At 39.0% G+C, this 19876-nt stretch overlaps 1 protein-coding gene across 1 annotated transcript; it reads left to right on the forward strand.

The window, feature by feature from the left end:
• The first annotated feature begins 405 nt into the window (after positions 1 to 405).
• LOC107669688 (protein sel-1 homolog 3-like) lies at positions 406 to 19838 on the forward strand. Its single transcript, XM_016462037.1, has 21 exons — positions 406 to 501; positions 3179 to 3300; positions 3633 to 3748; positions 4362 to 4426; positions 4946 to 5069; positions 5195 to 5324; positions 5649 to 5786; positions 5862 to 6085; positions 9330 to 9509; positions 10179 to 10301; positions 11193 to 11333; positions 11533 to 11595; positions 11683 to 11859; positions 12856 to 12983; positions 13211 to 13294; positions 15912 to 15993; positions 16083 to 16158; positions 16560 to 16654; positions 16835 to 16962; positions 19016 to 19191; positions 19386 to 19838. The coding sequence occupies exons 2-21, from the start codon at positions 3285 to 3287 to the stop codon at positions 19610 to 19612; spliced, it is 2493 nt and encodes an 830-aa protein (XP_016317523.1). The 5' UTR covers positions 406 to 501; positions 3179 to 3284; the 3' UTR covers positions 19613 to 19838.
• Positions 19839 to 19876: the final 38 nt, after the last annotated feature.

Raw genomic sequence — 19876 nt, forward strand, 5'->3', positions numbered from 1 at the left:
GAATAGTCCCAGGGCTAGCGTAGGTCACCGATCGGCAGACAGAATCACAGGGGCGAGACGAGAGGGAAAAATCCAGAAAAACAGGCAAAGATCAGAAACCGCGAAAACAGGCAAGGCAAGGCAAAAACAAGGAAAACTCAGAGACTCGGAATGGGGTACGGGCTAAACAATACTCAGCAGAGAAAGGTGGTTAGAGTGGGTGTAATATAGTGAGTGAGGTGATTAGAAACAGCTGTGTGCAATGAGTGCAATCAGTGCAGTGTGCAAATCGTGCAAAGAATGATGGGATATGCAGTCCGGGGTGCTATGCAACAGTTTGTGTTGTGCGAGAGTCAATGTAATGGAAAGGGTGACCTCTGGTGGTGAATAAACGGAAGTCCATGGACCGAATTCGTGACAATTTGCAAGTACCGGTGAGAGGTTTGGTATCATACATACGTTTTCCTCCTTCAGAAATAGAGATCTAGAAAGGAGACGCACCCTCGCTCTCAAACAGCCAAGGTCAGACTTGCTGTCAAGAAGCTTCATTCAAATTTCTCAATGCTACTTGATGACAATAACAATGCTGTTTGAAAAAAAAAAGTTTGTTAAATTAAGTTACAGATTCATTAAATACATATATAGCACATACAAAGGGTGAACTAGATGGTTGCTATGGTATTTCTGAAATGTTTTTCAACCATTTAAACAAGAAAAAAAAATGCCATATAGAAAAGTGCCTATCAACAGCCTGGCAATCTCGCAATGCCTTAGCGGCCACTCTGAACATATTGGCAACACCCTAGAAGCACCTTTGTAATCACTAAGAACACCTTTGCAACACTAGCAACTTCACAAAACACACTAGCAATGAGCAATGCCCTAGAAACCACCCTGAACACAACACCCTCACTTAAAATGCCTTAACAACACCCTAACAATGTCATAGAAACAACTCAGAAGACCTTAGCAACAAACTGGTAACACCCCTACAATCATTCAGAATATTTTAATTACAGCCTAGTAATTCCCTAGAATGCACTGAGAACACCAACTGCTTAACAACAATTAAGCAACCACAAGAACACATTGCAAAACTATAGCCACTATTCAGAACTTCTTAGTAACTCCCTAGCAATGCACCTAGGGACCACACAGAACACACTAGGCATCTCTCAGTATACCTTAGCAACAACACCCCTACAATCAGCATGAATATTTTAACAACAGCCCTAGAATATAATGAGAATCATAGCAACCCTCAATCATAACACCCTACTCATCACCCAGAATTCATTAGCAACACCCTTGCAATTGGGGAAGTCGTGGCCTAATGGTTAGAGAGTCGGACTCGTAACCCAAAGGTTGTGGGTTCGAGTCTCGTACCGGCAGGGATTGTAGGTGGGGGGAGTGAATGTACAGCGCTCTCTCCCACCTTCAATACCACGACTGAGGTGCCCTTGAGCAAGGCATCGAACCCCCAACTGCTCCCCGGGCGCCGCAGCAAAAAAATGGCTGCCCACTGCTCCGGGTGTGTGTTCACGGTGTGTGTGTGTTCACTGCTGTGTGTGTGCACTTTGGATGGGATAAAAGCAGAGCACTAATTCCGAGTATGGGTCACCATACTTGGCCACATGTCACGTCACTTTCACTTTCACTTTTCACTTTCAATGCTCTAGAAACCACTCTGAACACCCTAACAACACCCTAGTCATCACTCAAAATACCTTAGCAATACTCTAGCAATGTTATATAATCAACTTAGAACACCTTAGTAACAACCTGGCAACGCCCCTACAGTAGAGTCACCCAGAATATGCAGCCTAGCAACGCTCTAGAATGCACTGAGAACACCTTAGCAACACCCTAATCGTCACTCGGAATACATTAGCAACACCCTAGACGTCACTCAGAAAACCTAAGCAACACCCTAGTCGTCACTCGGAATACATGAGCAACACCCTAGACGTCACTCGGAATACCTAAGCAACACCCTAGACGTCACTCGGAATACATTAGCAACACCCTAGACGTCACTCAGAAAACCTAAGCAACACCCTAGTCGTCACTCGGAATACCTTAGCAATACCCTATTCGTCACTCGGAATACATTAGCAACACCTTAGACGTCACTCAGAAAACCTAAGCAACACCCTATTCGTCACTCGCAATACCTTAGCAACACCCTAGTTGTCACTGGAATACCTTAGCAACACTCTAGTCGTCACTCGCAATACCTTAGCAACACCCTAGTTGTCACTGGAATACCTTAGCAACACTCTAGTCGTCATTCGTAATACCTTAGCAACACCCTAGTCGTCACTCGGAATACCTTAGCAACACCTTAGACGTCACTCGGAATTCATGAGCAACACCCTAGTCGTCACTCGGAATACCTTAGCAACACCCTAGTCGTCACTCGGAATACCTTAGCAACACCCTAGTCGTCACTCGGAATACATGAGCAACACCCTAGACGTCACTCAGAAAACCTAAGCAACACCCTAGACATCACTCGGAATACATGAGCAACACCCTAGTCGTCACTCGGAATACCTAAGCAACACCCTAGACGTCACTCGGAATACATGAGCAACACTCTAGTCGTCACTCGGAATACATGAGCAACACCCTAGACGTCACTCGGAATACCTAAGCAACACCCTAGACGTCACTCGGAATACCTTAGCAACACCCTAGTTGTCACTCGGAATACCTTAGCAACACCCTAGTCGTCACTCGGAATACCTTAGCAACACCTTAGTTGTAACTCAGAATACCTTAGCAACACCCTAGTAGTCACTCAGAATACCTTAGCAACACCCTAGTAGTCACTCAGAGTACATTAGCAACACCCTATAATGCTATAGACAACTGTAATTAAAACATTGCTAGGCATTGTGGGCCCTATCAACCATGATGGTATAATGCCTAGCAACACCCTAGAAACCACTCAGAACACCTTAATAATACTGGGCTAGTTGTAGAACCTCTACATTATCTCTAACACTGCGGTTTTTTAATGGAAATCTCAAATTCCTGTTGTATTCTTTTAGATGCAATATGAGATAACATAACTAACATTACTGTGCTCACTATAAGCACTTCATATGTGCTTGCCGTCCTGATGATGTGATGTTGAATTTAAAGAGGGTGTTGGCCTGTCATGTTTGAAGCTCCCATCATCTGCTCTCTGCAGTGTGACTCTGTCAGTGTGGCTGTACTTGCTGAGCTGGTGCAACCAGTCTGTGTGTGGAATAATCAGGCAAGTCAATGAACACAGGAACTATGGAAGTCCTCTCATTATGCTGTCTGACACAGGTAAGCCAGTCAGGGCGCATTCCATCATATGACCTCACTTCAAGAAAAAGCTCTAGCATATATAAAGGAATAGTTCAGCCACGTCTAGAAAATTCTAAAATAATAATAAAAACCTCTGTTGTTCAAACCAGTATATTTTTGCTGTGGAACACAACATTTTTTTAGCAAAAAGAATGCTTATCTGATGTTTGTATCATGCAATGAAAGTACATGTTATGAGCTATATTTCAAGCCAGACAACAGCTTTGTATGAGAAACAGAATGAAATACAATTTGTTATTTACTGAAATATATATTTTCATATGCACGTGTCAATATGTCTTGGTCCTCAGGTGATATAGTGGTGCAGGTGCAATTGGTTGCTGGAGAGGAGCAGGCGTTTACAGCATACGCAGCTTTACCCCTCCATACCTGGATCCGTCTGGACATCTCCTTTCAGGTGTCAGAGGTACTTCAGCTATATTCATATGTAGTCATGTGCACTTTTCTTAGATAAGTGACACTCAATACATACTAGGGGTGTAACGGTACACAGAAATCACGGTTCAGTACGGACCTCGTTGGCATCCTGTTTGCAGACTTATAATATTTCCACACAAATTTTAGGAAATGAATGCAGTTTGAGTTCAATTCTGGAATAGAGATCAGCCAAAATGAAACTAAAAACCAAATTTTTCTGAATTATAGCCACTCGACCGGTGCATCTCTGGAACCCTGAAACTTTCCCACACTTCTGATTTAAAACAAGCAGGCGGTTCTTCGAGCTTTTATGTGTTATCTGAACTCGCCGTTCTTGTTTTGGGTTGTTACATAGATCGTCTCTTCTTCTGCTCTTTCCTGTTTTGGAGGTTAGCGTTACATTACTTCTAAATTGATTGCCTATGACTGAATGTATTCGTCGTCTGACTGCATGAACCAAACCGTGACGTCCATACCGTGACCGTTTGGGACAAATACATGTACCGTTACACCCCTAATACATACAGAGGCACAACTGATGAAACAACATTTATGTGTGAATGTAGAAGAAACTGATCTCTTGGTTGTTTTTCTCATGTCAGGCAAAACTCACAATTACAAAGATCTTACCCGCAGGAAAGACTTTGGAGATCACTCATCTTTTTGAGTAAGTCCCAACATCACATCTACACAAAAAAATAAAAACAAAATAAAATAAAATAAAAATACTGGGTTCGATTCCCACAGAGAGTCTTTGTCCTGTTTCCAGTAAAATAATAATATTCATATAATATAATATTCATTTAACCAATAAATAAATTTAATAAAATATTAAGATATTGTTTTCAGAGAATAAAATATAATTCTAATTAATGTAAGTATATTGTCTTGTTCCAATGACAAATTTTTTAGGCAAGGTTTTAGGCAAACGTCCAACTAAATTTATTTATGTATTTATTTATGTATTTATTTAGTGTTTTTTTAAACTTTCTACAACCATTTTTTTTATGGTGTAGTTCATGTTAAGTGAAACCTCTTTCTTTCTTTCTTTCTTTCTTTCTTTCGTTCTTTCTTTCTTTCTTTCTTTCTTTCTTTCTTTCTTTCTTTCTTTCTTTCTTTCTTTCTTTCTTTCTTTCTTTCTTTCTTTCTTTCTTTCTTTCTTTCTTTCTTTCTTTCTTTCTTTCAGTTTTCGTCAGCCAGTTCAATTCAATGACACATCAGGATATTTTGTGATTGGTGGATGCAGCTACATGCAGGGGATTCATGGCTATATTGGACCAATCAAATACTATCGTTTAGGCTCAGAATATGTGAGTCCTCTCTTATCAATAGATAAATGCATCTAAAAAAAAATATTGTGCGAATAATAATCACATGAAGCAGCATACATTCAGACATTCTTATGTAATAATATCTTATATAATTTCTATTCAAGGTGACAAACCCCCTGTCCCCTGTTAGGACGCTAAAGGAGCTGGACAGACTCCACAGACACTGTGAGGAAATGAGACGGGTTACTGAAGACTATCTGCAAGCATTGAGACAAAACCGAGACATCTCTAGAGATCAGTTAATATGAACTTGACCATAATAGATCAAATACCAAATGATTTGGTATAATCACCTCCCATAACATTACAAAGTTTGTTTTTGCGATTCATTTTCACGCACTGAGGAGCAAGTACTTTATTATGTAGAAAAAAGAGCTTTCTTATGAAGCTCTTATTAAAGAGTTTGTTATTAATGGCAACAAACTTGGTATGCTGGAGTAGCAGCTTAAACGACATTTGAGAGTGTTGGCTCTTCAAAATGTACAAACAATGTAAACAATGACAACTTTTTAATTTTGGGTGAACAGTTCCTAAAGACTTTGTGTTTTTGGTCATCAGATGTTTGTGAGTGTTTTTATGGAGACATTAAGAGGAAGTTTGATCGTAGGAAATGCACACAAACTTGGTCGTGGGACCAGCAAAGAAGATTCAACCTCACCCTGAGGCTTCTAGAAGAACACCAGGAGCTCATAACAGGTAGCAGTGGTTTAATGTGGTCCTTTATAATGTGAGCTATGATGATTTTGGTGGAAAAGTTCCTCTGTTCCTCAGGTCTGGGCAACAGCAGCAGACATTTGCTACGTCTAGGCCGAGTGATTTACCAGGATGCGGTAAAGACAATAGCTAAAGCAGAGGAATCTGCCGGCAGTCTGGATCTCCTGTCCACTATTATTCAGCAGCTTCAGGTGTCCTCCTGCTGGGGCCACCAGCACTCCTCTCTTCTGCTCGCTACCCTGCACCTGGCCGGCCTGGGTGTCCCGGTGGACCTGGAGCAGGTGGAAACCAGAACACCTGAGCATTCAACAGCCATTATAAAAGAGCCACGCAGTGGAAGCATAATTCATTTTGAAGTCCACCTGAAATCAAAATGGACCATATTTACATTCTTAAATTCTGTCATCATTTACTCTCCCTCATGTCATTCCAAATCCGTAAGACTTTCGTTCATCTTCAGAACACAAATGAAGTTATTTTTAATGAAATCTGAGAGATTTCTGTCCCTCCATTGACAGTCAATGTAACTACCACTTTGACGCTTCAAAATGTTCATAAAGAGATTTTAAAATGAATCCATATGAACAGAACTTTTTAGTCCAAATTTTCTGAAGAGACTCGATCACTTTATATGATGAACAAATTGAATTTATGCTTTCATTCACATATAAACATTAAAGGGGTCATATGATGCGATTTAAATTATTCCTTTCTCTTTGGAGTGTTACAAGCTCTTGGTGCATAAAGAAGATCTGTAAATTTGCAAAGGCTAAAGTCTCAAATTCAAAGAGATATTCTTTATAAAAGTTAAGAGTCATCCACGCCTACCTAAAACGGCTCGTTCTAACACGCCCCACATATTTACGTCACTATGCATAACGCCACCCAAATGTTCACGCAAAGAAAGAAGGCGTAACTTTTATTCTCACTGTAGTATTGTTGTTGCCGCCGCCGCCATGTCGTGAAGGCGCTGTGTGATTCGTTGTGAAAGCGAAACTACTTTGTTTGGTCTTCCGAAAGAGGACACGACTAGAAATCAGTGGTTAAGTTGTATTTACAACACTGTTCCAGAACAGTTCAAACCAAATATTCAGATGTGTGCAGCACATTTTATGGAGGACTGTTTCCTGATCCTGGGAGAGTAGACTACAATGCCGGCTGTTCTGACTCACAGACTGTAAGTACATTTTTTATATATAAAGAATTTGCCACTGACGATTCAAATGCGAGTTTTGAGCAGTGTAGAGTAGCGCTTGTTGTTTGTCATGGTTTTATGTTTACGTGGCGCGATGAAACGCGTAAAAAGTCAGTATAAGTCATTATTATCCGTAATTATGTTCCCACTGGATGCAACAAATGCCTCGTTTATAATGGGTTTTAATGTTTTTGTCTCGTCGCTCCGACCGGACAGGGCATCATCACAGTATGGTGAGGGGCGTAACATTTCCGTCACACGCTTGAGGTATTCGGCCAATCACAACGCACTGGATAGCTGGCCAATCAGAGCATCAACGATGAGCTTTGTAAAAATCGACGCGTTTCAGAAAGGGGGGGAATAGAGGAGCAACAATAATGTACAGTATGTGGAAAAGAATGTGTTTTTTTAACCAAACGCACACATAAGTTATGGCAAACAGAAGATCAAGCATGTTTGCTTGATGAACCAGTGAGGTTTATTCTCGTGCGCTACCAAGTGTGTCTGTCGCACACGTCCTGAAAAGTGAAGCCAAAACATTTCGACCGCCATCTGGTGGCTGGCTGCAGTATAGGTCATAACCTCACCCTCTCTATGTAAACAAATGGGGGGTAAGCCAAACTGAAAAATCTAATTACACTTACCCAAAGATGGTTTCCATCATTTTAGGTAGTTCTTATCACACTGACGTACGTTCAAGTGTTCGTTTTTCTAATAAGTTTGTTTTTTCTGCGCAGTCTCTGGATCCAAATGAATTATTACTGTGCAGACACAGGCTCCAAATGACGTCATTGGCGCAAGATGACAGTGGCCATACTGGGATGTTTTGGTTTCACTTCTCAATAGTGGACGGAAGTGGAGACGCTTTTTACAGTCTATGTGTGTTACACAGCACAAGAACCAATGAGGATTGTTTTATGTGGAAGGCAGACAAGGCCAAAACTCTTTACATGGAACGTGTGAAATGTCACCGTATCAACATGCACTGTTTATCCGCTTTAATACTGGTTTCTTTTGTATGTGTAGACATGCACATTCTGGCCTTGTTAAGGCATCAGTTTGTGCCTTAGTACGTGTAAAGAGGCACAGTTTTACCATATTAAGACAACAAATTTGAATGTATCTTTTAACGCACACATTCTGGTGGTGTTTGAACATGTGATACTTTATAAAGCAGACCTACCTCGAGATTTACCCACATATTAATTCTTTCTTTAGATTATTGCAGCATTGCTTTACTGATATCTACTGTGCTTGAGTAAATTAATTGATGTTATAATGTAAATGAAGACTTTACTACCTGAGAAAGAATGCTGAACTAAACAACTAAAAATTAAATGAAAAACCAGGTCATAAGACTGTCAACACACACACCGTACCAATACATTATCCCTCATAAACAAATATAACGTCTGATGTTTGCATGCGTACCATTACCACATTCTTCATTAATAAACATGATGTCTGATGTTTGTGTGTGTATATACCACCATACCATCGCATCACATATGCAAATATAGTCTCAGATACAGCAACTTCATTGTCTGCTGTGTGTGTTGTGGCATTAATGCAGACAAACAGTGCGTGTTGACCATCAAATTTCACTGTTTAAAGAGTTTTGACCCCATCCACCTTTCATAGTTTTTGTGTGTCAAGTAAGTTTTGTTGAGCTTCTGTTTGTTCGCTGATCAATGTTTATGTATTTAATTTTAAAAGACTACTTGTGAACAAACTTGTGAACAAAGTGGTAGTAGCATTGACTGTCAATTGAGTGACAGAAATCTCTCAGATTTCATAAAATCAATCTTCATTTGTGTTCTGAAGATGAATGAAAGTCTTACAGGTTTGGAACAACATGAAGGTGAGTAAATGATGACAAATGTTTAATTTCTGGGTGAACTATCTCTTTAATATATTCTTGATTTTATTGCGAATGATACATCAGTGCACAATTTTCCAAACAGAAAATGTTTACCTCCATAATCTTTCATCTGAATTGCTTAACTAACTAATAATCGCCTCTAAAAACATCTTTCTCTTTGGATGACGTCACCTAGTCTTATCGATAGGCTAGCAGATTAATGGTAACCGTTAGCCAAATAGCTATTTAAGCATTGTTTTATGCTAGTGTTGTAGCCTTTCTTTTGTTTTATGTTGACTTGAGTAGTAATTTGATAAAAAGCTACAAAACCAGAGTCACTGCAATAGAAGCGAGGACAAGAGCTACAGGAGAAACACAGACACAGGGGCGCCAGATACACATGTTGATTGATACAGCAATAACAGCGTCAAAGTTTGACCTTGAACTGTTGATAACATCTTTTTCTCAGGGTCATGTCTATAGTTTGATAGGCGGTGTCTCTGATGACCGTCTCGCTCTGATGCATTTGGGATACAAGCACATGCAGGGTCTGGACGGTTTCCCCAAAGACCAGAACACAGCTTACGGGTACTACGCCAACATCGGCAAACAGACCAGCATCGACCGCGATAAAGTGCAAGACTCTTCGATGAGTTACATATGTATGTACAGAGATTAGCAATGCATGCAAATGTAAATGTTAATATAAATGATTTTATAGGTATAATACATCAGTTATATTTAAACCAGCTCTTGTTGTTATTATTGTGGCAGACAAAAAAAAAAAAAACATTACAAAAACTGTTTTATTACATGGCAAGCTTAATTGATGCTGCCATATGGTAAAACCTCAAGAAAATTTTTAGTAGTTACAACATTTGACAATGAAATAAAAAAATCTGTTGAAAAATGTTTTTCAAAACATTGTTTTTCAAACAAACTTAAACACAAAGGTTGCATTTCTACCAGAAAGACCATATCAATTTAGAATGTTATTTAGTGAAAAATACTAAATTTTTCATAATTCCATTAATTCAGTTTAACAAACATGCTTGTCTAAATTAGGCACTAAATGAAATTTGGTTTTAGTCATGAAAATGCAGTTAATTTGAATACAGAACCTAAAGGATTTCAATTTGCAAATGCTCATTTGCATAATAAAATAGTGGCTCAGTATCTTGTTTATCAGCAAGCACAGTCAAATATTTAGAAAAATTACACTCCTGAAGTGTGTTACGTTGGTTGTTATTGAAATATTGGAACTGTCTGATTGTTTTGATGTGAAGTAATCTTGTCTAAATGTGTCTCTTCTCTGCAGCAAACTCTCACAGAACATGTTCATTTAAACAATGACAACGAACTCCACACTCAAGCGGGCGAGCTGGGCGACATTGTGCAGTATTTGAAACACCAGGCTGACAGAGGAGATGTAGAATCTCAGGTGTTCACTTTTTATCCTCACTTTCTCACGATGTCTCTTTGTCTTTGGGTATCTCTCAAGTTAAACTTGAAATTTTGACTTCAATTCTTCTGGTTTAGGAAATGTAGTGAGGGTTTGTTGAAGTGGATGAAGATCTGGGGCCAGATTCACAAAAAGAATTAAAGTCTTCTAAACTGTTGCCTTCTTATTTTCTAATTTCTAAAAATGTTAAGAATATAGTGTATTTACAAAAATACTTAAGCATTAAGAATTCAAATGTTTGAAAAGAATGTTCTGAAAAGTCATTGCAAATAATTTCTTAAAGATTGGATGAACTCCAATTTGTTTAAAATTCTCATAAAGCCTGTAATTTTATTCTTGAGAAAAAACACATAGGGCCTATATTAAAGAAAATATTTGAGAACTTTCAAGAAGTGCATGTAGGAGCTTTCTTAAGAATGTCATAGAAATGATTTGAATAACTTTCTTTTTTTCCTTTTTTTTAATAAAAACTAGAACTGGGGCCCAGGGTCTACGACAAATATTTAAATTTCTTTGGAAACTTTATTTTCAGTTTATTTTCAGTTTAAGATGAATGAATGAATGAATGAATAGATATACTTTCGTGACTTTGTGACCCCACTTTGTGTTTGTGCAATAATTCTAAACAAAACTACAAAGGTTATGTAAAAATATGACAGGATGAATAGCTACTCTTTATACTAATAATTTCTCATTAAAAGCCAAATCATGTTCAAAACCGAAGATGATAACGACAACCTGGGTTTTATGGAATATGGTAACACAATGTCCCCATAATGTTACAGATAATTGTCAGCAAAGGTACCTTTTGTTTCTTAATTTGAGATTCTCAGCTGTTGTAACTCGGTTGTGGGCTGGTGATTCTTGTAGAAAACTCTGGCCAGGATGCATTTTTGGGGCAGTAACGGGGTGGAGAAAGACATTCCCGCAGCAGTCATGTGGTACACCAGAAGCGCCCTGCAGATGGTCGATCCCACCGCCATGTACGACTACGCCATTCTCCTTCTGAAGGTGATCCACGGGTTATATGGAAATCTCTTGAGCTGTATCTTTTAGCTTTTGCATTGTAAAAAGGGCACACATGCTTGTTTTGTATAAGTAGAAACTCCTGACACAAGATTAGGAAAATAAATGTAAAATGGTGTATCTATAGATACTTTCAAGACTGCCCGTCATGTGGAAACAACTGCTTGCTTTTGTACTTGAACAGGGCACAGGAGTGAAGAAGAACCGAACGCTTGGCCTTGAGCTTCTGGAGAAAGCTGCCGACATGGTGAGCGTACGAGTATCAGCGAGTGTGTGTGTGGTTGTGTGTGGAAGTGTTGTGATTTCTATAATGGGCCATGTGTGTTTTTCTCAGGGTTCTGTAGAAGCTCTGAATGGCCTCGGATGGTACTACAGTAGCATAGTAAAGGATGGAAGAAAGGCCTTTCGATACTTTGAGTTGGCGGCTCAGAACGGCAGTTCTGATGGGCTCTTCAATGTGGGCGTCTACCAGTTAAATGGTGACAATCCTGACAAACCAGACAGGAATGAGGTCAGAGGTCGCACATTTAAAGGAATAGTTCACCCAAAAATGAAAATTCGCTGTTAATATATTCACCCTCAGGCCATCCAATATGTAGGTGACTTTTTTCAACAGTAGAAGAGAAAAGAAGATTTTTTAGCTGAAACCTGGTGATTCATATAATGCAAGCCAGCAGCTGCCCACTTTTGATAATTAAAAAAAGCATACCAAGGAACACAAAATTAATGCCTGTGGCTACTGACGATATATTGAGGTCTTATGAAGCGAAACGATCGGTCTGTGCAAGAAACTGAACATTATTACCTGTAATCCAGAGCCTCAGGCAACAGGGAAATACGAGTCTTTTCCATGAACTGGTTCTTCGGTCCGAGTCGGAACTATTTTCTCAGTTCAGTGACTGTTGGGATAACTGGATCGCTGAGTTTGGGAAAAACCAGCATCAAAGGATCATATACGCCTGTATTTTGGCTCATGTCTGAAAGTGAGTTTTGATTGAGTAACTTGTAGATATGTGCTGTTTGAGCCAAGAAGACACTTCAGTTCGATTTGGTTCGTTTTGGTAACTAGTTCGCTAAAAAGAACCGCTTCAAAAGAATGATTCATTAACAAACCGAACATCACTCCGGACCGTTTGCCTGAGGCTCTGGATTACAGGTAATAATGCTGTTAATAATGTTCAGTTTCTTGCACAAACTGATCGTTTCGCTTCATAAGACCTCAATATATCATCAGGAGCCACAGGTGTTAATTTTGTGTTCCTTGATATGCTTTTTTTAATTATCAAAAATGGGCAGCTGCTGACATGATTTTATGAATCATCAAAGACCAGAAATGTAGCTAAAAATCTTCTTTACTGAAAAAAGTCACCTACATCTTGGATGGACTGAGGGTGAGTAAACTAACAGCAAATTAAAATTTGTGGGTGAACTATGCCTTTAACCTTCAATGGATAGTTACAGTTTAACATTTTATGGCTTGAGTGTATTGATCACAATGCTTTTTCAGACTGCTGCATTCCACTACTTCTTGCATGCAGCTCAGCGGGGTCATGTGGACGGCGCTGTGCAGTCGGCATTGTTTCTCTCCACTGGAGCCGTACAAGGAGTGCCAAGAGATCAAGACAAAGCTGTGCTGTATGTCAGTCTCATATATCCTTCTACCTGAACTCTTCTTTAAACAATCCTTCAATGACTTCAATAAGTACAACTGCCACCACACATGGACTGATCATTTATTGGAAAAGCAGTGACAAGTTTGACAGATTTGACAAAACATCTAAATGCAAATGTCAGGGTCATCTGATGGATAGATCAGTATTTAATATGTTTTTCTCTTTTGTTGGGTTTCTCCGTTTCTTCAGGCTGTTGAAGCGAGTCAGTGAGATGAATGGGCACCTGGGCTTCATGGTTAAAGACGCTCTTCAAACTTATCAAAGAGGATCATGGTGAGATATCCATCTATCCCTTCATACTGTACATCTATCAATCGATACATCCATCCATCCATTTCTTTATTCATCCATCCATCCATCCATCCCTTCTTCCATCCATCCATCCACCCATCCATCTGTCCCTTCATTCATCCATACATTCCTTTATTCATCCATCCATCCCTTCACCTCTCCATCCATCCCAAAATCCATCCACGCCTTCTTCCATTCATCTGTCCATCCCTTCATACATCCATTCATCCAACATTCATCCATCCATCCATCCACCCGTCCGTCCGCCCATCCATCCATCCATCCACCCATCTATCCATGCATTCACCTGTCCTTTCATCCATCCATCCATCCAACCGTCCGTCCGTCCATCCATCCATCCATCCATGCATTCACCTGTCCTTTCATCCATCCATCTATCCAGCCGTCCGTCCGTACATCCATCCATCCATCCACCCATCCGTCTGTCCGTCCATCTATCCATCCATCCACCCATCCATCCATCCAACCGTCCGTCCGTCCATCCATCCATCCATCCATCCATCCATGCATTCACTTGTCCATCCATCCAACCGTCCGTCCGTCCATCCATCCATCCATCCATGTATTCATCTGTCCATCCATCCATCCATCCATGCATTTACCTGTCCTTTCATCCAACCGTCCGTCCGTCCATCCGTCCATCCATCCATCCATCCATGCATTCACCTGTCCTTTCATCCATCCATCTATCCAGCCGTCCGTCCGTACATCCATCCATCCATCCATCCATCCATCCATCCATCCATCCATCCATCCATCCATCCATCCATCCATCCATCCATCCATCCATCCATCCATCCATCCATCCATCCATCCATCCATCCATCCATCCATCCATCCATCCATCCATCCATCCATCCATCCATCCATCCATCCATCCATCCATCCATCCATCCATCCATCCATCCATCCATCCATCCATCCATCCATCCATCCATCCATCCATCCATCCATCCATCCATCCATCCATCCATCCATCCATCCATCCATCCATCCATCCATCCATCCATCCATCCATCCATCCATCCATCCATCCATCCATCCATCCATCCATCCATCCATCCATCCATCCATCCATCCATCCATCCATCCATCCATCCATCCATCCATCCATCCATCCATCCATCCATCCATCCATCCATCCATCCATCCATCCATCCATCCATCCATCCATCCATCCATCCATCCATCCATCCATCCATCCATCCATCCATCCATCCATCCATCCATCCATCCATCCATCCATCCATCCATCCATCCATCCATCCATCCATCCATCCATCCATCCATCCATCCATCCATCCATCCATCCATCCATCCATCCATCCATGCATTCACCTGTCCTTTCATCCATCCATCTATCCAGCCGTCCGTCCGTACATCCATCCATCCATCCACCCATCCGTCTGTCCGTCCGTCCATCCATCCATCCACCCATCCATCCGTCCGTCCGTCCGTCCGTCCGTCCATCCATCCATCCATCCACCCCTTCCTCCATCCATTCATTCATGTATCCACAGTGTTGGATAGTTGATAATTGATTACATAACCAGATTCCAGAAAATAAATACTTGTAATTAGATTATATTACATTTTAAAAATAATCATAATCAGACTACAGTTACATTTTTATTATTTACATGACTATTTAATATTCACAAAACAGCAGAAAATTATTCATAATTCATTGATTCGCTCTAATTCTTCTTTTGTATCTTTTGTCTTTTCCTATTTGATTATATATATATGTTCATCTTCCGGTTTTGTAGAAATGCACACACAGATTGACCACTAGTCAGACGGTTATAATTATTTATATTATTTATTTCTTTTCATTTAACATTTTTAAGATTTAATTAATTATTAGCTTTTCGTTCATTTACAAACCCCCTGCAATTCTTTGCAAACCGCTGGAAACCCCGATGTAATGTAATGTTTAATGTGCTTCATGACAAAAAATTGAATATATTTTTTTCTCTTTAAATTTTTAGATCAATATGGTAGAAGAATATACTATTTAGATCAATGTGATAAATGAATTAGGTCAAAAGTAATCTAAAGGTAATCAAATAGTAGTCAGAATATGCCGTATTACCTAAAATGTGTTAATGTAATGGATTACATTACTAACTACAATTTTCATTTTGTAATTTGTATTCAGTAAGTAATCTACTCAGCACTGTCCATCAATCCATCCATCCCTATATGCATCCATCCATTTATCCATTTCCTGGATAAAACCCTTGAGATGTGCTGTCTTGTTTTCGAGGGGGTCATATGACTTGACAAAACTTCCGAAAACACACAAGTCAAATGGGCTCTTTTAGAGAGGATGCTCACTGCAGAGCCAATATGTGGAGCTAGACACTTCAAACCACACCTCACCCATAACCCTATCGTTAAACATAACTCCACCCATTAGGCTCTCAGAGGTGGAGCTGGATACTTCTTTTTTGCCCATAAATATTTTAAAGGAATTAAGAAGCAGCACATTATTGAAAATAACTTTTTTTTGTGTTACACAGAAGAAAAAGTAATATTTCTGAATGGTTGTGTGACTTTTTTTTGTCTGTTCAAGGCATGAAGCGTTGGTGAAATATGCCATGCTAGCAGAAACTGGTCTCGGTGTGGCACTGCACAATGCTGCCCATCTGTGCGAGGTGAACAGTGTCTCAAAATCTGCCAGTCCTCAAGCCTATCATTTCCTAACTGTTGTTTTTTTACCCCATTGTTTCATGTGTGTTTCTAGGTGTTAGGTCACAGTTCTGCCTGCCAGTGGAGGTACCACAACTACTCCACCTACAATCACATCCCTCAGGAAGTTGGTGAGCCGCTGCAGAGCAGTGACACTAACATACAGCTACTTCTCTTTTATGGCTTTGCCTCAATTAATTCACATTTTATTTTATATTTTTATTTATTTCTTTATTTTTACCCTGATCTGTGATGAACAAATGTAATTTCTATCACATCTCAAATCACGTTTCATTCTGAAGTGGAAGTGACGGTTGTGGAATAAAATGTCATTTCGTATCTAGCATTTTGTGCATCCAAAATATACACAGTTCAAAATATTTACAAATTACAGCCTGATTTGAAATGATGCACAATAAAAATATTTTGTACCCCAGTGATATTTACATGTTACATCCATAATAATTATCTTGGTCCACCTCCCTCTCTCTCTTTCTGCCTTTATATACTCCTGTTTCTGTGCCTTCTGCAGGTTTGTTGCGGATGGGGGATTATTACAGTGAACTAGCTGATGTGGTGAAGGCCATGTACATGTACAGTACAGCAGCAGTGCATGGTAGTGCCCAGGTACACACACACACACACACACACACACACACATGCACGAGTCTGTCCAAAGCAGACTCTAGATTTTGGAATCCTACAGAAATCTAAATGCATCAACATCAAATCAAATGTCTTCTTTAGAATATATATTTTTAAATTCAATGTATGCATGTGCTGATCATTGTTTGTGTGAATCGTCAGGGCCTCTTTAATCTGGCCATGTTAATTGAAGATGGTTATGACGTTCCTGACATCATTCTGGATCAGATGGGACTCTCAGCAGCACACAGTGTGAGCCGGAGCGCTGTGGTGGCAAATCTATTATCCAGGTTTGTGTGCTTTATGCTGTCTGACATTTGCTTGTTAGTTTCTCATGTGTTTATTGAAGAAAGCTCTTGAGCTCTGCGATTGCTTTGAATTATGCAAAACATGGTGCAAAACAAATGTATGTGTATGTTGTGCATTGCTTCGTGAAATATTGTCAAAACCTTCGGGATGCTTGTATACTTGTTGGCCTGAAAATATAATATATTATTCAGTGGTGGTTGATCCCCCCCCTCCCCCTCATTATTCATGTAGCATTGATATTTGTTACAGTATGGTATGTCTGTACATAGTTATTCAGATATAGCTATAGTAGCTTAACCTAAAGTATATAGGCCAAATTTATGAAAGTGTCCTTATAGTAAAATCTCTAAAACTAGTAAAAATTTGAAGAACCTTGATTACAAACAAAATTAAAAGACATTCACATCACATTTGTCTTCTGTGTGTGACAATAGACACCATTATAATACAAAAGCTTTCTGTTTGAAATAAACGCTGTTCCTTTGAAATGTCAAATCATCAAAGAATCCTGAAAAAAAAGTATCACGGTTGCACAAAAATATGTTTTTTATGCAACAAAAATATGAAGCAGCACAACTGTTCTCAACACTGATAATAATCAGAAATGTTTCTTAAGCAGCAAATCAGCATATTAGAATGATTTCTGAAGGATCATGTGACACTGAAGACTGGAGTAATGATGCTGAAAATTCAGCTTTGATCACAAGAATAAATTACATTTTAACATATAGTGAAATACAAAATTATTTATTTATTTAATTATTAGTTATTTAAAATTGCAATAATATTTCACAATATTTCTGTGTTTTTACTATATTTTATCAAATAAATGCAGCTATAATCTAATAGTATAGTAAACACACAATATTTCTGTGTTTTTACTATATTTTATCAAATAAATGCAGCCTTAAACATTTAAAAAAAATCTTACGAACCCAAACTTTTGACAGGTAATATTTGTCACACATTTGTGGAACTTGAAAGTATTTAGTATGGTTTTGGAATATGGATACTAGGCTATCATATTATTGGTTAATTAACCTTAACTGTCACCGTCCCACCTGTGGGACGCTTGGCGCTCTTTTTTGTTGTTGTCTTTTTTCTCTATCAAATCTTTTAGTAATCATCATAAATCATATATCATTTGAAAGCTTAGAAGCCCAAGATTCATCCTGTGAAAACCATTTCGAAATCAGACATTGTGTTACCATGGAAATGGTACTTTAAAATCTTTTGGCGGTCTCCTCCCCCTCAGTGGGCAGTGTCAAGTGTCATATTACAAAATTAATTACGGTCTTTTAGAATCAAAACTTTGTATAATCTTGACAAAAAACATATCATTGGAAAGGTCTGAGTCTCAGGATTCCATATTTGGTGGTTAGAAGTAACATTGACAGAGAAATCTAGACATTTGTGACAGAAAAATGCATTAAAAAAAATTTCATGGAGTTTGGATGGCACCCGGTGGCTGTTTGTGGTATAACGCCCTAAATAAAATCTCACAGAAACCTCAATGTTTTTCATATCAACTTCAAATTTGGAACATAACTTATTTAGACATAAGGCTTTCATTTTATACCAATATTAGAGTAAAACCTGATATGTAAAATAGTTTTTATATATAAAATAAAATTAATAAAGTGCATTTTCTTTACAGTAAATTTAAACTACTATAACTTTTTGATACTTATATTTTTTAATCTGCTGATTTTCTTCTTTAAAAAGAGACCAAACTTATGTCTGATATTATGTTTTATAAAATATGTTATTAATATGATCTTTTCTGCTGGAAAGAAAAATAGTTTTAGTGACACAGAAAGTTTAATTTTATGTAAACAGTTTTTCCTTGGAATAAAATGCGGCAGTAAATCATTCACAAAAAGACTAGTAATGTGCACTAAAAAAGTAAACAGGGCCCATTCTCAATTCATGTTGACTTTAAGAACAATGCAAGTCAATGGAAGTCAAGTACAAGCGAACACACCTGCTTGTGTGTGCACAGGTGCATGAATCTGCTCTCTCTTCCTCCTGCAGGTGCAGGGTGTTTGAGGAGGGGGACGTGACTCCATGCTCATTAGTCCTGTGGAGGATGGAGTTGATGCGAGCGTGGAGAGACTTCACACACAGCTCTGTTCAGCTGCCGCTGGCCGGTGGGATTTTCGCCTCACTCGCGGTTTTTGTATTTGCTGTGCTGTTACGAACTCTTCTGGGTAAAACATCCACCACTAAAAAAAAAATAATAATAATTTCCACCCTCACTCCAAAAATGATCAAAGTGGTCCATATGACTATATACATGTTAAAATATCGAGTCAGCTGAAAAATGATTAATCAGTCAATTGATTTAGAAACCTATTAACTAAGTCATTTTAGTTTCTTACACTTTCATTTGTTTTACCATCAGCATGTTACTCTGCACTGTACCTGTCAGCCAGCCAATCATCAGAGAGACACGGTGAACTTGGCGGGCAAGAAATCAGCGACAGTCCAATGGAAACCAGAACAGAGAATCAACAGCCTACAGTTTCACACTATCCTCTTTCAATGCAGGAAACATCTGATTTAGTCATGACAGTGACTGGAGTGCGTGTGTGTCTCATCTTTATGATGTTCATTTCCCATCTGCTTTGAAAAGAACATAAGACTGTGCTTCAAGAAGTTACACATCAACGGTCACTATCAATCGACTCTCTTCAACTCAGGTTACTGCAACTGAACCAGTATAAATTGCTTTGGATAAAAGCATGAACAAAATGGCTAGTCAGTTTTGCAGTAACCTGTGTTGTTCATCTACTTTCTTTAGGTGAAATAATGTTTGAACACTTGAATGTTTGCAGTGCAAATAAATGCCACATGACACGTGACGGTTCTCTTCCTGATGTCTTCTTTCATCTG

Source organism: Sinocyclocheilus anshuiensis, unplaced genomic scaffold (assembly GCF_001515605.1).
Source record: "Sinocyclocheilus anshuiensis isolate Anshui unplaced genomic scaffold, SAMN03320099.WGS_v1.1 scaffold416, whole genome shotgun sequence".
NCBI classification, from domain to species: domain Eukaryota; kingdom Metazoa; phylum Chordata; class Actinopteri; order Cypriniformes; family Cyprinidae; genus Sinocyclocheilus; species Sinocyclocheilus anshuiensis.

Excerpts from the sequence above, each read along its gene's own strand:
- LOC107669688 (XM_016462037.1), top strand. Across the intron at positions 11,860-12,855 it reads ACAAACCAGACAGGAATGAG|ACTGCTGCATTCCACTACTT; the intron begins GTCAGAGGTCGC and ends ATGCTTTTTCAG. Across the intron at positions 19,192-19,385 it reads GCTGTTACGAACTCTTCTGG|CATGTTACTCTGCACTGTAC; the intron begins GTAAAACATCCA and ends TTTTACCATCAG.